This window comes from Typopeltis vanoorti, chromosome 11 (assembly GCF_054136105.1).
Source record: "Typopeltis vanoorti isolate ZY-2024b chromosome 11, IOZ_Tvanoo_1.0, whole genome shotgun sequence".
NCBI classification, from domain to species: Eukaryota; Metazoa; Arthropoda; class Arachnida; order Uropygi; family Thelyphonidae; genus Typopeltis; species Typopeltis vanoorti.
The window spans coordinates 71,542,155-71,557,986 of record NC_143559.1 but is presented as its reverse complement, the minus strand read 5'-3'; the positions used below and the strand labels follow the sequence as shown (position 1 = coordinate 71,557,986).

The 15,832-nt window shown below is 34.3% G+C and overlaps 1 protein-coding gene across 1 annotated transcript in view; it reads left to right on the top strand.

The window, feature by feature from the left end:
* The window catches only part of LOC150101720 (CB1 cannabinoid receptor-interacting protein 1-like), an 80,033-nt gene extending 64,611 nt beyond the window's left edge, over window positions 1-15,422 (top strand). The window contains exons 3-4 of the mRNA XM_090400669.1: window positions 4,902-5,046; window positions 14,480-15,422. Of these exons, the coding sequence (XP_090256795.1) occupies window positions 4,902-5,046; window positions 14,480-14,644 (310 nt within the window). The 3' untranslated portion in view covers window positions 14,645-15,422. The remainder of the gene's footprint in view (window positions 1-4,901; window positions 5,047-14,479) is intronic.
* The last annotated feature ends 410 nt before the right edge of the window (window positions 15,423-15,832 follow it).

The following is a 15,832-nucleotide window of genomic DNA, read 5'->3' as shown; positions in this document are numbered from 1 at the left end:
TTATTGCAGCTGCTACCCCCACAATCCAATTTGGAAAGGTGGGCCTTGAAGATGAATGAAAAATGAATGAATGAATTATTATTATTACAGGCACCTCCATGGAATTGGAAGACTCATTGTGGAATCCCTAGACTATCCACAGAATCTATCATAATTCTCTTTGAACTCATTCACTGATAAAGCACTTACAACTGACTCTGGCAACCATTCCACTCATTCGCAACTCTCCAAGCAAAACATCTAGTCCTCACACACCCCTACTAACCACGCCCCTATTCAACTTCCAGGGATGATCCTTTGTTCTGGCCCCTCCAGCCAAGTGCTGAAACATTTCCCATACATCAATCCTATAATATCCTTTAAGCAACTTTAATATTTATCATATCCCCTCTTTTTGCCCAGTAATCTTATGGGCAACCTTAGCAATATGTCCTTTAAACTTTAACTCTCTGTCTACCACCATGACCACTAAACCTCTAGCTTCATCTATTTCCTGAAGTACAGTGCCATGAATGTGATACACAGCTTGTAATCCGGTTATCCCAAAATGCATAATTTTGCATTTCTCGACATTAAACTGACAAACATTAACTTTTGCCCATACTGATAGCCTATTTAAATCATCCTGCAAGCTCTCCACATCACCTTGATTAACTATTACTCTACCTAATTTTGTATCATCAAACAACTAAATATTTTCTTTCAGGTTATTTCCTATATCGTTTATGTACAAAGCTGTTTTTGTACACCTGTTATGTATCCCCATTTTTGCCTCGATTCTACCCCCTCTATACAATTTCTGATATCTGTCCAGCATCCACCCTCTTATCCACTTAACCAGTGTATCCATTCCCGTGTTCTAATTTGTGTAACAGAGTTCCATGTGGTATTCTGTCAAATGCCTTTGCAAAATCGTGTAGCCATTTCCTTTATCCAACTCAGCTGTTACTCTATTATAAAAAGTTAGTAAATTACTAAAGCATAACTGACCCTTCACAAAACCATGTTGATCCTCATGCAGTATCATATTTTTATGTACCCATTCTTGAATTCCCTTTTTTTACCAATTTTTACCACCACTCCTGAGATACTGATTGGTCTATAATTTGCTACTTCAGTCTTAGAACTTCCCATATGCAAGGGAATTATTTTGCCCTCTTTCCTCTCCCTTGGAACTTTACCACAGCTGCGACTTAAATTAAACAGCCTGGTTCAGAGGCATTGCCAGTTCCCTTGCACATACTTGCAAAACCTGAGCTGATATGCCGTCTAATCCCAAAACTGTATTTACATTGGGATTCTGCAATATCCTAAGAACCTCCAATTCATCCATCTCTGTTCTCAAATTAGTGTCTGTCACATATGTTAAAGCTGTAACCTCACTAGGATTATATACTTTTGCAAAGTGGTCATTCAGTAATTCGACTATTTTATCTGCTTCTGTCACTTTGTGACCATCACCACATGACACAAGAAATCTTTGATTTCCTTTGGCCTGCTCGGCTAGATTCTTCTCATAATCTGATTTTGCCTTCCTTGTCATGCTGATCACCTTTCTTGCCTGAGCCTTGTACTGTTCATGTATTTGTTGGTCACCTTTCTCTTTATATACCCTTCACAGCATTTTTTTCTTCTTCATGCTTAATGATATTAGTCATCCATCTAATGCCGACCTAATTAATCCTCCTTACCTTAGGTATACAATTTAATATTGCTTCCTCTAGATGGCCCTTAACTATCTTCCCATGCACTACTAACATCTTTACCCTGCAGTGTTTTATGCCATGGCACAGATTTAAGCTTCTTCGTAATTTTGTCATAATCACCTGCCTTGTAGTTCCACATATTACTCTACCCACACAATGGCACCATACTATATCATAATATCATATTTAAACAAAAAAATACAAGATTTACTTACAAACTTTTTAAATAACAAAACCTGTAGTGAATTCATCGCTAAAAAACACGTATTAACCACAGTAATGACTATTTAATTCGTAAATATTTCATCCCAAGTATCTTTGGACATCATCAGTACAGTAGTTCAAACAATACTAGGAATAACATACAGTTAGGGCGCATGATTACAATGGACTCTCAATATGCATGCAGTAGTTATAGAAGTAATTTAAATATAACGAAAAAAAAATACAGTAGAACTCGGTTATAACGATCACGGTTACAGCGAATTCACGTTTATAACGAATCATTTTGACGGTATATTTGAATTACATTTGATTTAATGCATGTATTTCATGTTTATTATGAATTCGTTTCACGGAAATAATGAACGAATGATTCATGTTAGTCGTTCCTTTACTGATATTTCATACGTACACATTTTCTGGTTGTGGAAAAATGTCGGGAGTCAAACGGAAAATTTTATTGGTTTCCAAAAAAGTAGAAATTATACGGGAGGTGGAAAGTGGCCAATCAAATCTGACAGTAGCAAAGAAGTATGGTTTGTCCCCATCTACAATATCAACAATTTGGAAGAATCGCGAGTTGACTCTGAAAGCTTTTGAAAACAATTTATCCATGTTTAAAAAACTTAAAAAGTGTAATAAAAGTGACGTTGATAAGGCACTTCTTTTGTGGTTTAAAGTGCAAAGAACTGCTGGCTTACCTATTAGCAGACCAATTTTGAAAGTTCAAACCAAAAAATTTGCTGTTCAACTTGGTTATAGCGATTTTAAATGCAACAATGGGTGGATTGATCACTTTAAGAACAGAAACAATATTGTCTACACAAAAGTGGCGAGGTGTTGTCCATTGACAAAAACGTTGTCTTGGAACTCTGTTAGTCTTGGAACTGATAGAACGCAGAGAAAAATCTGCGGAAAATGCTTATGCTTATGACTCGAAGATCAGTTTACTTCACGCAATACATTTAATGAGTGATGCTTGGAATTTGGTGTCATCGTCTACGATACAAAACTGTTTTAAGAAAGCCAGCCTTGCGGAATATGAGTGCGAATCTGAAGAAGATGAAGAGGATAACTTACCGTTATCAGCGTCGCAACTTCGGATATACCGACAGACGCTGCCATCTTAAAACAAATCTCGCATACACCAAAAGAAGATAATAGTAGTGGTGACTCCAAGGAAGAAAATAGCAATGATGAGAAAATCGTTACCTGGTGTGAAGCAGAAAGTGCTTTACATATTTTAACAAGATTTATGGAATCGCAATCTGTAAGTTCAGATGACACATTCAAGCATCTTAGTGGTATAAGGAACAATTTCAAATGTATGAAATATGCATCTTGTGCAAAGCAAAGCATGCTTGATGATTTTTTATGTAAAAATGTGAAGTTTTAAAAATAAATTTTTGTTCTTTATATGTATGTATGCACATATGTATTTATATTATCCAATATACCTGTGCTGAGAAAAATCTGAAAACATTTTTAATTCCCTCAAATTATGACCTTCTTGGATATAATGAATAACGATTATTACGAACAAATATATGCAATCCCGTGGAATTCGTTATAACCGAGTTCTACTGTATATATATATATATATATATATATATATATATATATTTTTTTTTTTTTTTTTTCTTCTGAAGATTCTCTAAACCAAGAACTGGATATAATCTTAAAACAACTCAAAAAAATCATCAGTCACCTTCCCACACATCAACCCAGACAAGAAGAAGGTCCATAGGATTCCCATACCTTACATCAAAGGCATGCATCTCCGAACGCCTTTCAAAAATTATGAAGAAATACAATTTTGCCATTACTTATAAACCTATCAACCAAATCTATAACTTGTTACCTTCTCCTAAGGACAAACTCTCACCTCTGATGTTACCTGGCATTTATGAGATCCCATGCTCCTGCAAATTGTGTTACTTTGGTCAGACAGGTAGGTCTGTTCAGAAACGCATCTCGGAACATCAAGACCATATTCGTCTTTTCAAACCGCAGAAATCTGGTCTCTCCCAACATGGAGTTGAAAATCCAAACTATAATATCCATTGGGAGAAGTCGAAACTTTTACACAGATCTTTATATAAATATGAATCTTTATATAAAGAAAGTGCTAAAGCCCTACTACACAGACCAAATTTAAACCTCAACGACGTTCTTACTATTCCTAAAGTATGGGAAATTGTCATACAAAATTGTCTAAAATAATCTTTATATATATATATATATATATTTTATTTTATTTTTTTCTCAGTTATATTTAATTTACTTCTACAACACGTTACTGCACGCATATTGAGATTCCATTGTAATCATGCACCCTAACTGTATGTTATTCCTAGTTTGAACTACTGTACTGATGATGTTCCAAGATACTTGGGATGAAATATTTACAAATTAAATAGTCATTACTGTGGTTAGTACGTGTGTTTTTTTAGTGATTACTTACAAACTAAATAGCTTATTCATTTACACACTTCTTTAAAACAAAAACTACAATAAGCTGACCTAATCTTATGAACCAAAATATGAAAAAGTTACTTATCCTTCAGGATCGATAAATCCCAGTTTTGTTTATGGACTTTATTGAACTCCATGATTAACTAGCACATCCTGTGGAAATATTGGGAGTGCAGTGGTACACATGCAGATACGCTGTATAAATTATATATTGTGGCATGGAAGAAGCTTTAATAAAATGCACTGCGTTTTAATATCTTGCTAAGTTCTGGTACAGAATTAAGCACACAAGTGTATATATGTACTACACACAAGTATATATGTGGCATGTATTTGTATGGGAGTACTATTAAATAGAATCCATTCTGATATTTGAATTCCTGTAACTGTCTTAATTATTTATAGTTATGCTACTTATATTTCTCAATATACTAAAGTTTCAGTTATAAGTATCTTCTAAATATAATTTTATTGCAAAATGTCCTGTACTTTATTTAGGAATGCTTATATAATGGAGAGCCCATTATCAGTAACAGAAGTATCTGCAGATAATTTAGCTTCAGTGTACACTATTCATTGGTCTACTCTAGGAGTTAATATTACAAAGAAAGCAAAAAGAACTAGTGTCAGCTTGGAATTAAACGTAAGTGCTTTCTTCTTCAAAATACTGCAAAAGGTGTTCAAAATAATCGAAACACTAGTCTGTAGTTCCCCCCCCCCTTCCTTCTATAATAAAACAATGTAATGTATTATTATATTATGTTAAATTATATTATATTATTTGTTCATGCAATGCCTGTCATATTTCTCCTTAAACTCATTCATTGATGAAGCACCTACAACCACCTCTGGCAATCCATTCCTCCTAATCACCACCCTCCAAGAAAAAAACCTAGTCCTTACACCCCTGGCTAACTACACTCTTACACAACTTCCACTGGTGACCCCACTTTTTTTTTTCTCTCTCTCTCTCTCCTTGCCATGTATTGAAAAAAAAGTCTTCAACGTCAGTCCTGTAAAACCACTTCAGTAATTTAAATGCTTCTATCATCTCACCTTGAGTATCGTCAGTGTGTACGCTATCCAGTCTTCCAACCCAAAAATGTGCACGGAACGTATCACCAAAGTAATTCTCGCTGGCATGGAAACATACATTCCCTACGCTACTCTGTACTGCCATTCCCCCAAACTAAACCCTGGTTCTCCAAAAGATGTGCCAAGACTGTACAAATGAAAAATCAAGCATACCACAAGCAGACCAGATATTTTGCGTGGAGAGTGGTGAGTGAGTGGAATGGATTGCCATAATTTATTGTAAGTACCCTTGGTGAATGGATTCAAGGAGAGGTGTGATAGGATTTGTGTGTATGATTGTTGATTTGGGTCTCCCGCGATGAGTCCCCAGACTCCATGGAGATGCCATAAAATAATAATAATAATAATAATGGAGTCCAGAGGCTCATCACGGGAGACTTTGAGTTCCAGGGATATGGGGCGAAACAGTTGAAAAGATTCAGCGTGAATCACCAAAATGATAACTGGCCTATAGAAGTGTGCATATGAGTTTGCAAGAATGTGTTCTTCAAAGTTTGAGGAATAGACAGAGGAGTAGAGATATGATAGAAACAAGTTAATAAGAAGAAATGTTACAATATAGACAAGACAAGTGAACTTTTACAGCTTATGAATGGTGGAGGTAAAACTTGGGATCATTTCCTGGAAGCTGGCTAGTGGTAGGATCATTCTCCAGAATGATCTTACCACTATCCATTATCATAGCATATGAAGTCTAGGTTCTTCTTGTGGTGTGTAGCGAGTATGCGGAATGGACTTCTATTGGTTGTTGTATGTTTTCAGTAAATGTGTTCAAGGAAAGGTGTGATAGGTATTTAAATATTAGTGTACTGGACCCTCCCTGAGTGAGTGCTTAGAAGTGCATTCATAACAAGAATGAAATGTATTTCTTGACTAGTACCCAAGCAGCCTTGATCCCTCTTCCACCTAGTACCTGATTTCACTAAAGTCCAATCTGTTTCTTGAGCTTTCTGTAATTACTGGCCTTGTAGTTCCACATATATATCTTTTCCTGTCATTTCCTGGCCACTACCCATGTGTTACTCCAAATGAAGTATCAGTAACATCCTCTTGATGAGATGAACAAATCTAAGACTCACAGTTCTCATGTGTTCTCCATTACATACTGCTCAAGGTAGTTGTACTCCAAAAACATGAGAATTCACTTTCTTCATCCACAGATACCATCTCTTCATTTCATTCTATATTATCATAGTTACAATCACCCAAAATGATCATCCTTTTCTTATTTACTAGACCAGTTTTTCCATACACCCTCAGTTCTGATGAGAATGGAGGGTGGTCCTCAACACAACCCTTTAAAATATCCATGAGTTTACTGTGATGTGATTGCAAGACACCATGCTGCAAACAGGCTGGGAAATCCATTGAACAGTGCACTAGCCTGCGCAAAAAGATGGCAAGTTTTATTAAATGAATCCAAATGGTTAAACCAGTTATGATAAAAGAAAGGAAAATCAAGGAACCTCTAGAAATGCCATCCTATTACGATTAAATATAAATCTTAGTATTAATTTATCAGAATGCCTCCTAGTTGTAATGACCAGAAACAAGCACATTCAAACATACACACACACACAATGTGTACAACAATAAATGCATGTTCACAAAAAATTTTAAATCATCAGAATCCTACATAATTCTGTAGTGGATGTCATCTTATGTTGGAGGCTTAGTGGAGTAAAACTAGCACTGCAAAAGGGTTAAAAACTTTAATTCTTCCAGTCCAGTATTTTTTCTCAGTTACAGAAACATCTTCAGGGAGTGCAATATAAAACTTGTGACACACACACACACACAAGCAACACAAAACTAAGTAAAACACACCATGCAGCATGAAACTAAGTGAAACACACTACAGGTATCCCTCAATTAACGTGGTTAATTAATCCCTCGATGTTACCGCGTATATCAAAATCGCGTTAATCAAATCTAATAATCAGTGGTAAAAAGTACAATTCATCCCTGATCGATTACTGTACTAATAGTTCGTTTTATATGGTACTCTTTTAGGAAAGATAAAAAATGAATGCAAAGTAAATGTTTAATAAATACTTGTACCTACATTAGCTACTGCAATTTTTTTAATCAAAAGAAGTTATAAAGAGTCGTTTGAACAGTTTTAGTTTTTTTCTTATCGGCATAAATTCTATGATAACAAGCAAAATGACTCTCCAGACCTCGGCAAACAAGCATTCTTTGATTAACATCTGGATTCATATCCATTACTTGCTGCTTAAGCGATTCTAAAACTGCGAAATATTCCATCCAGTTCTTTGACTGTTATTTCCTTTGGAACCTCATCTTCACATTCCATTTGTTCGTTGTCTTCATATGTGTGTTGTTTAATTTCAAGAAGATCATTATCACTGAAATCTGTTGAATTTGAATCCAATAATTCTTTAACATCTTCTGTATCAACACCATCAAAACCGAGGTCTTCACCAATTGCAACAATTTCTTTGACCACATTATTCACAGGATTTTGAAAACAGTCTAAGTCATTAGCATAATCTGGCAGAAGGTTTTTCCAAACAGCTTTCATGCAACTAGAAGACACTTGCTCCCACGAGTCACGAATGTTTTCAATTGCGTGTTTAATGTTAATTTTTTTCCAAAATTCGTGGAGTGTAATCGCATTTTCTCCCATTGTTATTTCTACTGCCTTTGAGAATGTCATTTTAAGAAAATAGGCTTTGAAAGTTGCAATGACGCCCACGTCCATGGGTTGTAGCAATGATGTCGTATTTGGTGTGGAAAATAAAACTTTCACATTCTCATACAGATCATTAAGAGAATTTGGATGACCACGAGGCTAGCAGCCTCGTGGCATGAGCATGATTTTGCATGGTAAATTTAAAGGGGAGTTAATCAAAACTCTTGCTGCGTATATCAAGGGATTGCTGCGATAATCAAATCCGTGTTAAGCAAAACTGCGTTATGCAAGGGATATCTGTATATTGTTTTTAATCCTTTTGCATTACTGTTTTATCTCCATTAAACTCTCAAACGTGAGTTCCTTTCAGCTCTTCACCATTAACACATGGTTGTCATCTTATTAATCTTTTACGGTTTATTTGTCTATTAATTTTCTTTTCGTACACATAAATGCTTATGTAATTAAGAAGTCTCTTAATAAAGTAATTATTTCTATGCTTCGACGAGGGTGGTCAGAAAAGTTCTCAGCCTCGACCATAAATGGCAACACTATCGGCAAGATTTTTTTTTTTCTAAGTTGATACATCTGTCATAAGCATCCAATTGAAATTGCAATTCATTCTATCAAGTAATTTGTTTTATACAGCTGTCTAAAGCAAAAGTGTTGTCTGTATCCCTTGAAATAGATAAAATTCAGTATCGTGCGGTTGTAAAATTCTTTGTAAAAGAAGGTTTAATGCCAAAAGAAATTCATTCGAAGTTCATAAACGTTTGTGGGCGCCCTTCTCTTTCATTTTCGACAATTAAGAAATGGGCTGCCGAGTTTAAACGTGGCCATACCAGCCGTGAAGATGATCCATGTGAAGAACGCCCAAAAAGCGTAACACCAGAAATCATTGCTCAAGTGCACGATATGATATTGGATGACTGGTGAGTCAAAGTGTGTGAAATTGCTGAGACTATAAGCATTTCAAAAGAATGTATAGGATATATTTTGCATGAAGAATTGCAAATGATAAAGCTTTGTGCAAGAGGGGTGCCGCGCTTGCTCACAGTAGATCAAAAATGCACACACACGAAAATCTCTGAACAGTGCTTAGAGCATTTTAATAAGAATAAAACTGATTTTGTGCATCAGTTTATTACTATGAATGAGACTTGGATTCACCATAACACACCAGAATCCAAACAGCAGTCAAAACAGTGGACAGAAGCCAGTTGTTCAGTGCCAAGGAAAACAAAATCGGTTCCATCAGCAGGAAAGGTCATGGCATCAGTGTTTTGGGATGCTAAAGGCATTTTGTTTATTAATTATCTTGAAAAGACTAAAACAATAACCAGGGAATATTATTCCAATCTTTTAGCCAGACGAAAAAATTCATGAGAAAAGACCTGGTTTGTGGAAGAAAAAATCATCTTTCATCAGGACAGTGCATCTGCCAACAAAAGTGTTTTGGCAATGGGAAAATTAAGGGATCTGCACTATGAATTGTTGGAACATCCACCCTATTCCCCAGTTTTGGTTCCCTCTGACTTCTATCTCCTCCTAAAACTAAAAATCTTCCTAACTGGTCAGCGTTTTTCTTTGAATCAAAAGGTGATTGCAGCTGTAGAGGGGTATTTTGCAGATATTACTGAGAACCACTACAGGGACATGATAATGGCGCTGGAGCATCGCTGGAATAAATGTATTAGTCTTAAGATTATGTTGAAAAATAAAAATAATTTTGAAATTATAAATTCATTTTTGCATTGTTAGGCTGAGAACTTTTCAGACCACCCTCATACTGTTTGGTACCTTATAAACTGTCACACACACACAGTGTATATATGTATACATATTATGGCTTAGTCATGAAGACTTCATGTGTCGACTTTTGTTTTCTTATGCTAGTAAAATATGGATAAAAACAAGAACATAATTTGTCAGATATACTTTCCAATCCAGTGGGGTGGGGCAGGGTTGCCAGATGAACTTAACAGCTTATGGCCAAAATTTAAAGAAAATATGGCCAAAAATATGGCCTAACACTTTGGAAAAGTATTAGGCCAAAAATATGGCCAAAGATATAAAATGATTGAATTGTGTGAATTAACATACCAACAATTAAGTGTGCATAAATTATGCCTATATATTCGATTACATATCAAAAATACTTTTAATTAAACTTAAAATACTTACAGTGAAACTCAGCTGTTAATTTGACAGCACTTCCTCAAGATATTGAATATCTTGCTCTTCTTTTTCTGCAGTCGAGTCGTGAAGGGTTTTGCTGTTGTGCATTTGTAGCATTTCAGGAATACATTTCAAGTTTTGGCAGCACATATTGTTATCACTTAAGAATGAACGGATTCTTACAATTGAATCCAGCAGTTTAATTTGCATCCTGTTTCTGGGTTTAGTTTTGATAGATGTGACATAAGAAAAAATTCGTTCGACTATTGCGTTACTTGCTGGCACGATAAGACATGTTAGGGCATAATTCGACAGTTCTTTAAAATTATTGTGTTTGGATACTGCTTGCCAAAATTCTAAAGCTTCCTTAGGGATTCCATCTTGTTTGAAGTTTTCTTCTTCATTCCACGCAACAAGGCTAATTTTTCTGTATTGGTCTACATCGACATCGTTTATTAGGTGGAATAATGGCAGATCAGAAAATTTTCCCTTTTCTGTTTGCTTAGAATAACAGTAGGATTTAAAAGTGACAGACCTTTAAATATATCAGCTGACTCAGGGAGCTGCTTGTTCACTTGATTCAACGATTCTTGAAGCATGGCTTGGCACCTAAATTTCACAGACTTTATTTTATTATTTTCTTGTTCCATATTAGGAGAAGTGCTAAAGCTGATCAAGTACGTCCTAATTTCTTGATCAAATTTAATTCCAAAGTCTACATTTTCTACTATTTTGCATGTTCCATCTTCGTTGTACAGCCTTTGATAAAGACTATCTCTGTGTGTGCGCAGTTCTTTGGCAAGATCGTAAGGATCAGCATAGGTTTGCTGGAACAAAAATATTAAGCGTTTCAAACTCTTTAACAATGGGAGTAGCAAATACAAAGTAAAAATAATTCATCCTATCTTGTAACATTTCTTTTATCAACCATGCCTTATACCTTGTATCCTGACCTCCAGATTGTTCACAGCAGGTGAAGTAGGCAATTAATTCTTCCCAGTTTAACAGTATGTTATTGAAGACTTTACCTCTCACTAACCACCTTGTCTTGGACAATTTCATAAATGGAAGGGGTGCATCTCATTCCTGGTCATCTTCAACTGCTGAATTCATCACTTTAAAAAGAACCTTAAAATCTTCTCTTCTCATATTGCTATTTGAATACCACGAAGGAATTTCAGTCAAAATGAATCCAACATTGGATGGCAGCTTTGAAAATGCATGCTGTATACAAATTGCCAGAGAGTAACAAATGCACTTCATTTAAATACAGTTCATTTCTAATCCTAGTCCACAGAGAATTGTTACTTCCAACCATAGCAGGAGCACCATCACTAGCAAACCCAATACAGTTCTTAAGAGTTTGATTATATGAAGCTAACACTTCTGAAATTTTATTAAATAAAACCTCTAGTGTTGTCTCTACAACAGGTATAAGACCCAAGAAAGCTGAGTGAATTTTATTTGTTTCATTGCAAAAAAATCTAAGAACTATGCACAAATGCTTTTGTATTGCAATATCTGTAGATTAATCTACTAGTAATACATACTTTTTACCTTCTAAATCATGCTTCAATTCTCTTTCAATGAAGCAGCAAAATTATATTTTCTATAATTGCAATACATTTGGTTCTGTGCAGTTTAATGCTACCAAGAACACTATTTTGGCAATGTTCCGTAACTACTTCACCTATATGATCTACAGCATGAATTGAGGAATGACATGCTATTGCAAGGCTAAGTTCTATTTCTGCTTGTTTTTCCTGGTCATTCATGGACGATTTGATAACTTTATCTAGAGTTGTTTGTGATGTGCTGGGAGATTTATATTGGTGTTTCTTTGATTTATCGTGAACAGATATAAAGTTATAAAGTTTTGGCAGCACATTAGTTTTCAATACGTGCAATATACATGTTGTCCATCATTAGAAGATTTCAGCCACAAATATTTTACTTCCCACTCTTTTTATATTTTCTTCCACCTCTATTATCACTTTTGTACTTAGGCATTTTAAAGGGCTTGAAAAAAAAAAAAAATCTCAATTCAGAAAATGAAGAAACAAAAAACAAATTATAGATAATAGTACTACAAAATTTGTAGTACAAATACTAATCTGGCACAGCAAACACCAGTCTGGTAAAGGGAAAATAACAAAAATATAAGCAAGATAAAGATCGAGTTTATAAACGATATTAAAAAATTATTCATTAATCATACTAAAATCACTTTATTACCATTCTTATGAAATTGAACATATTACTTGTGTATTGTCACAATGCGGATAAAATTTATGCAAAATATTCCAGTATGAAAGCTTATGAGATAGAACTATCACCAAAGATCTCCAAATGTCTGATATCATGCAACGGAACAACACTTGCAACACAAAGTCTACGGCATAACTAACTAGTAACTAGAGACGATCAAAACAAACATGGACCCAAGCTGGTGTGGCTGTTGCGTACATGTTTCATATGAGTACAAAACAAAACTGCATCGTGTTTGGTGGTATTTATCAATAGAACTGGATCGAGTTTATAGCAACAATAGCGAGCGGACGCTTTGTGTACTTGTTTTATACAAGTACAGAATGAAGCTCAAGCATGCTTGGTGTTATTGAGGGAGTCATAGTAACAAACTATAAGCCAGTTACCAAAGGCTCATTATGACATCATCGAACAAACATTTTCAGTAACAGTCAATTTGCATCAAGCACGTCACTGCCAACCAAACGCCGTGTAAAGGGGGTACCAACAGCTAGCCTTACAATGCGACAACAATATTAAACTAAGTAAATAATGCATATGATTTGAAATCTTTGTGAAAATGGCCAAACCGATTTTTTCATGGCCCCAGAGTTCAAAAAAGTGCCAACTTTTTGAAATTTGGCCATGAAATGACCAATCTGGCAACCCTGGGGTGGGGGGATGTTACAATTATTAGGACAGAAAGATATGCAGAGGTCAAAAATTGAGTATTCAAACCTTCTCTTAGTTGTAACACTAGTACATTGAACTGAACATTGCATCTGTGCTTAAATCTTCAAGTTCTTCTGTTTTATGAACTGATTACCAGAGTGAAAAGAGTATAAGTTAACAAACCGAAGTTGAGAAGAAACAATAATGTGTAATAATTGTGCTTGAATCTTTAAGACTAAATACAGGTAGCTCTTACTATACATTTCACTCCTATAGTGAATTCTTTGCTATAACAAACTACTAAAAATTCCTAGCCAAAGCACCAGTGTCAGTGCCATGCTAAATGAAATTTCACTGTAGCAAATCATTCACTGAAATGAATGATTTGCTACAGTGAAATTATCCTTTGTTCCCTATGAAATTCACTATAGGTGACAGTTGACTATGGCAAATTTCTAAATAATAGCTTCTCAAAACAGTGACTATTTGGTTAAGATTTTTTGTCTCTCTTAGCTTAGAACTTGTTCTGTAGAACATGATCATGCTTCTTGCAGCCACAGATAGAGATTAATGAAGTCTGATTCATTCAAGATCACCCCTCTTAGTGACAAATAGGTAGCCAGACAAACAATGATAACTATTTTCTTTAAATTAGGAATAAGATATAAATTTTTGTACATCACTTAGGTAAAATGTTCATTCAATATCTAATAAAAAAAAAACTGGAGAAGTAATGATATGATAAAAATGTACGCTGCCATTTCAGCATTCATAACTGAATAATATGAATATATGTGTGCATATTAGATGTCATTATACTGTAAATATAAAAACATATGCACAAACGTTAATGACTTCCGGAAAAGGTATCTTCTGTAGTATATACACATCTGAAGCATCTCTAAAAGCAAAATTCAATTTGGCAGTTATATTACTGAGAATATAGCTAAAATTCCCATCGCTTGGAAATGAAAGGGAAAAAAATTGCAATAGAGAATAATTCTACTGAAAGAAGACAAAGTGGAATGGCAAGGACTCTTGATATCTTATGGAAATTGTATCTGCAGATAAATGAGCTGTGGAAAATATCACTGCATGTAATCATGACATCCTTTCGTTTAAGAAAATTAACTATTAAAAAATAAAATGTTTACTTTAAAAAAAGATTGTTCTTATATACAGTGCTAAATTCTTGTTCTGTTCACATTGTTTTTCTTTTACTTTTCAGCTGAAAGACGTAGGTGCCCTTCGTATCACATTTCAAGTAAAATTCTATAAGGCTGCTGATGCAAATCATTCTAGATGGGGCAATACCTTGCACCATATTGATTATGAATGCAGAGCATTATCTGGACAGTCGTTCATTGAAATTTTGAAAGAAGTTTATCGATAACTCTCATTTAAGTGAATATCTTAGAACTTTTGAGATACCGAGACTACAGTTTGGTTATCTTTTACAAATTAAGATAGTAATATTTGTTTTCCATAGTTATAATTATGGGTTTTATTAGATCCCAACTGAATCCTTTAATTACTAAGAAATTTTGTTCATTTATGTTCTGTTAAAATGGTGTGATTGAAAAAAATAATTCTCATTCTCAAAGTTATGTTTTAAATGTTGATAACATGAGGATAACATTTATAATTTGGAATTAATTCTGTGAAGATTAATTTTACTACAATTTATATTTAGTAACACTGTTGTAAGAACTGATTTTTGTTCTTTAATGTGATGCTGCTTTTGCATTCAGATAAATTTTTTGAATTTGGATGCATAAAAAAAAAATGAACCATTGCCATTAAAAAAAAGTCATTTATAATGTAAAGGAATTTTGATAAATGTTAACTGTCATAAATGATGCCATACACATCATAGTTACTCTGTTACAGTGATATGACAAATTCATCCTATTCACTAATTCGTTATATTCATATAAAGCTTAAGTCCATAAAAATTTTTTAATAAATAATAATTGACACTATGCAAATATCTGTGCATCACTTGTATAGACATATCCTAATTATATCATTTATAAGAATATTTTTATTATTTTTCTGCTATAACACTAGTATTCAGAGACTTTATTTTAATTTTGTTTTTAAATGTAATGATACACTCCAAATGATTTGGGAATCTGTGTTCTTATATACAGTGCTAAATTTGCTAAGTGTTTGCAAGATTGTAAAATATTTTTCACTCTACATTCCTGCTTTTTAATTAAAGAGATTAAGTGCAAAGGATCATTGTGCCATAGTTTGATTGATCCAGGATGTTTTCTATAAGCATATTCACTCTTTATCATTCACATTTTTTTTTATTATTATTCCTAAAATGCATGCAATTTGATATAAAGACATGAAAATGCAAATTATATCTGAGAATTTTTTATTTTAATTATTTATTTTTTATATATATATAGAGTCATCCCTTGACTTACGTCCCTTTGAAAATACATCCGTGATCCCATTTTGAAATAAATAACATTTTCGACCATATGTTCGAACAAGGCGCAAGGGAGCGTAAAGTAAAAAGGTTTTTATTTAGCAATAGTGCATTCAGTGGCAGCCTCTCTCAGCAGTC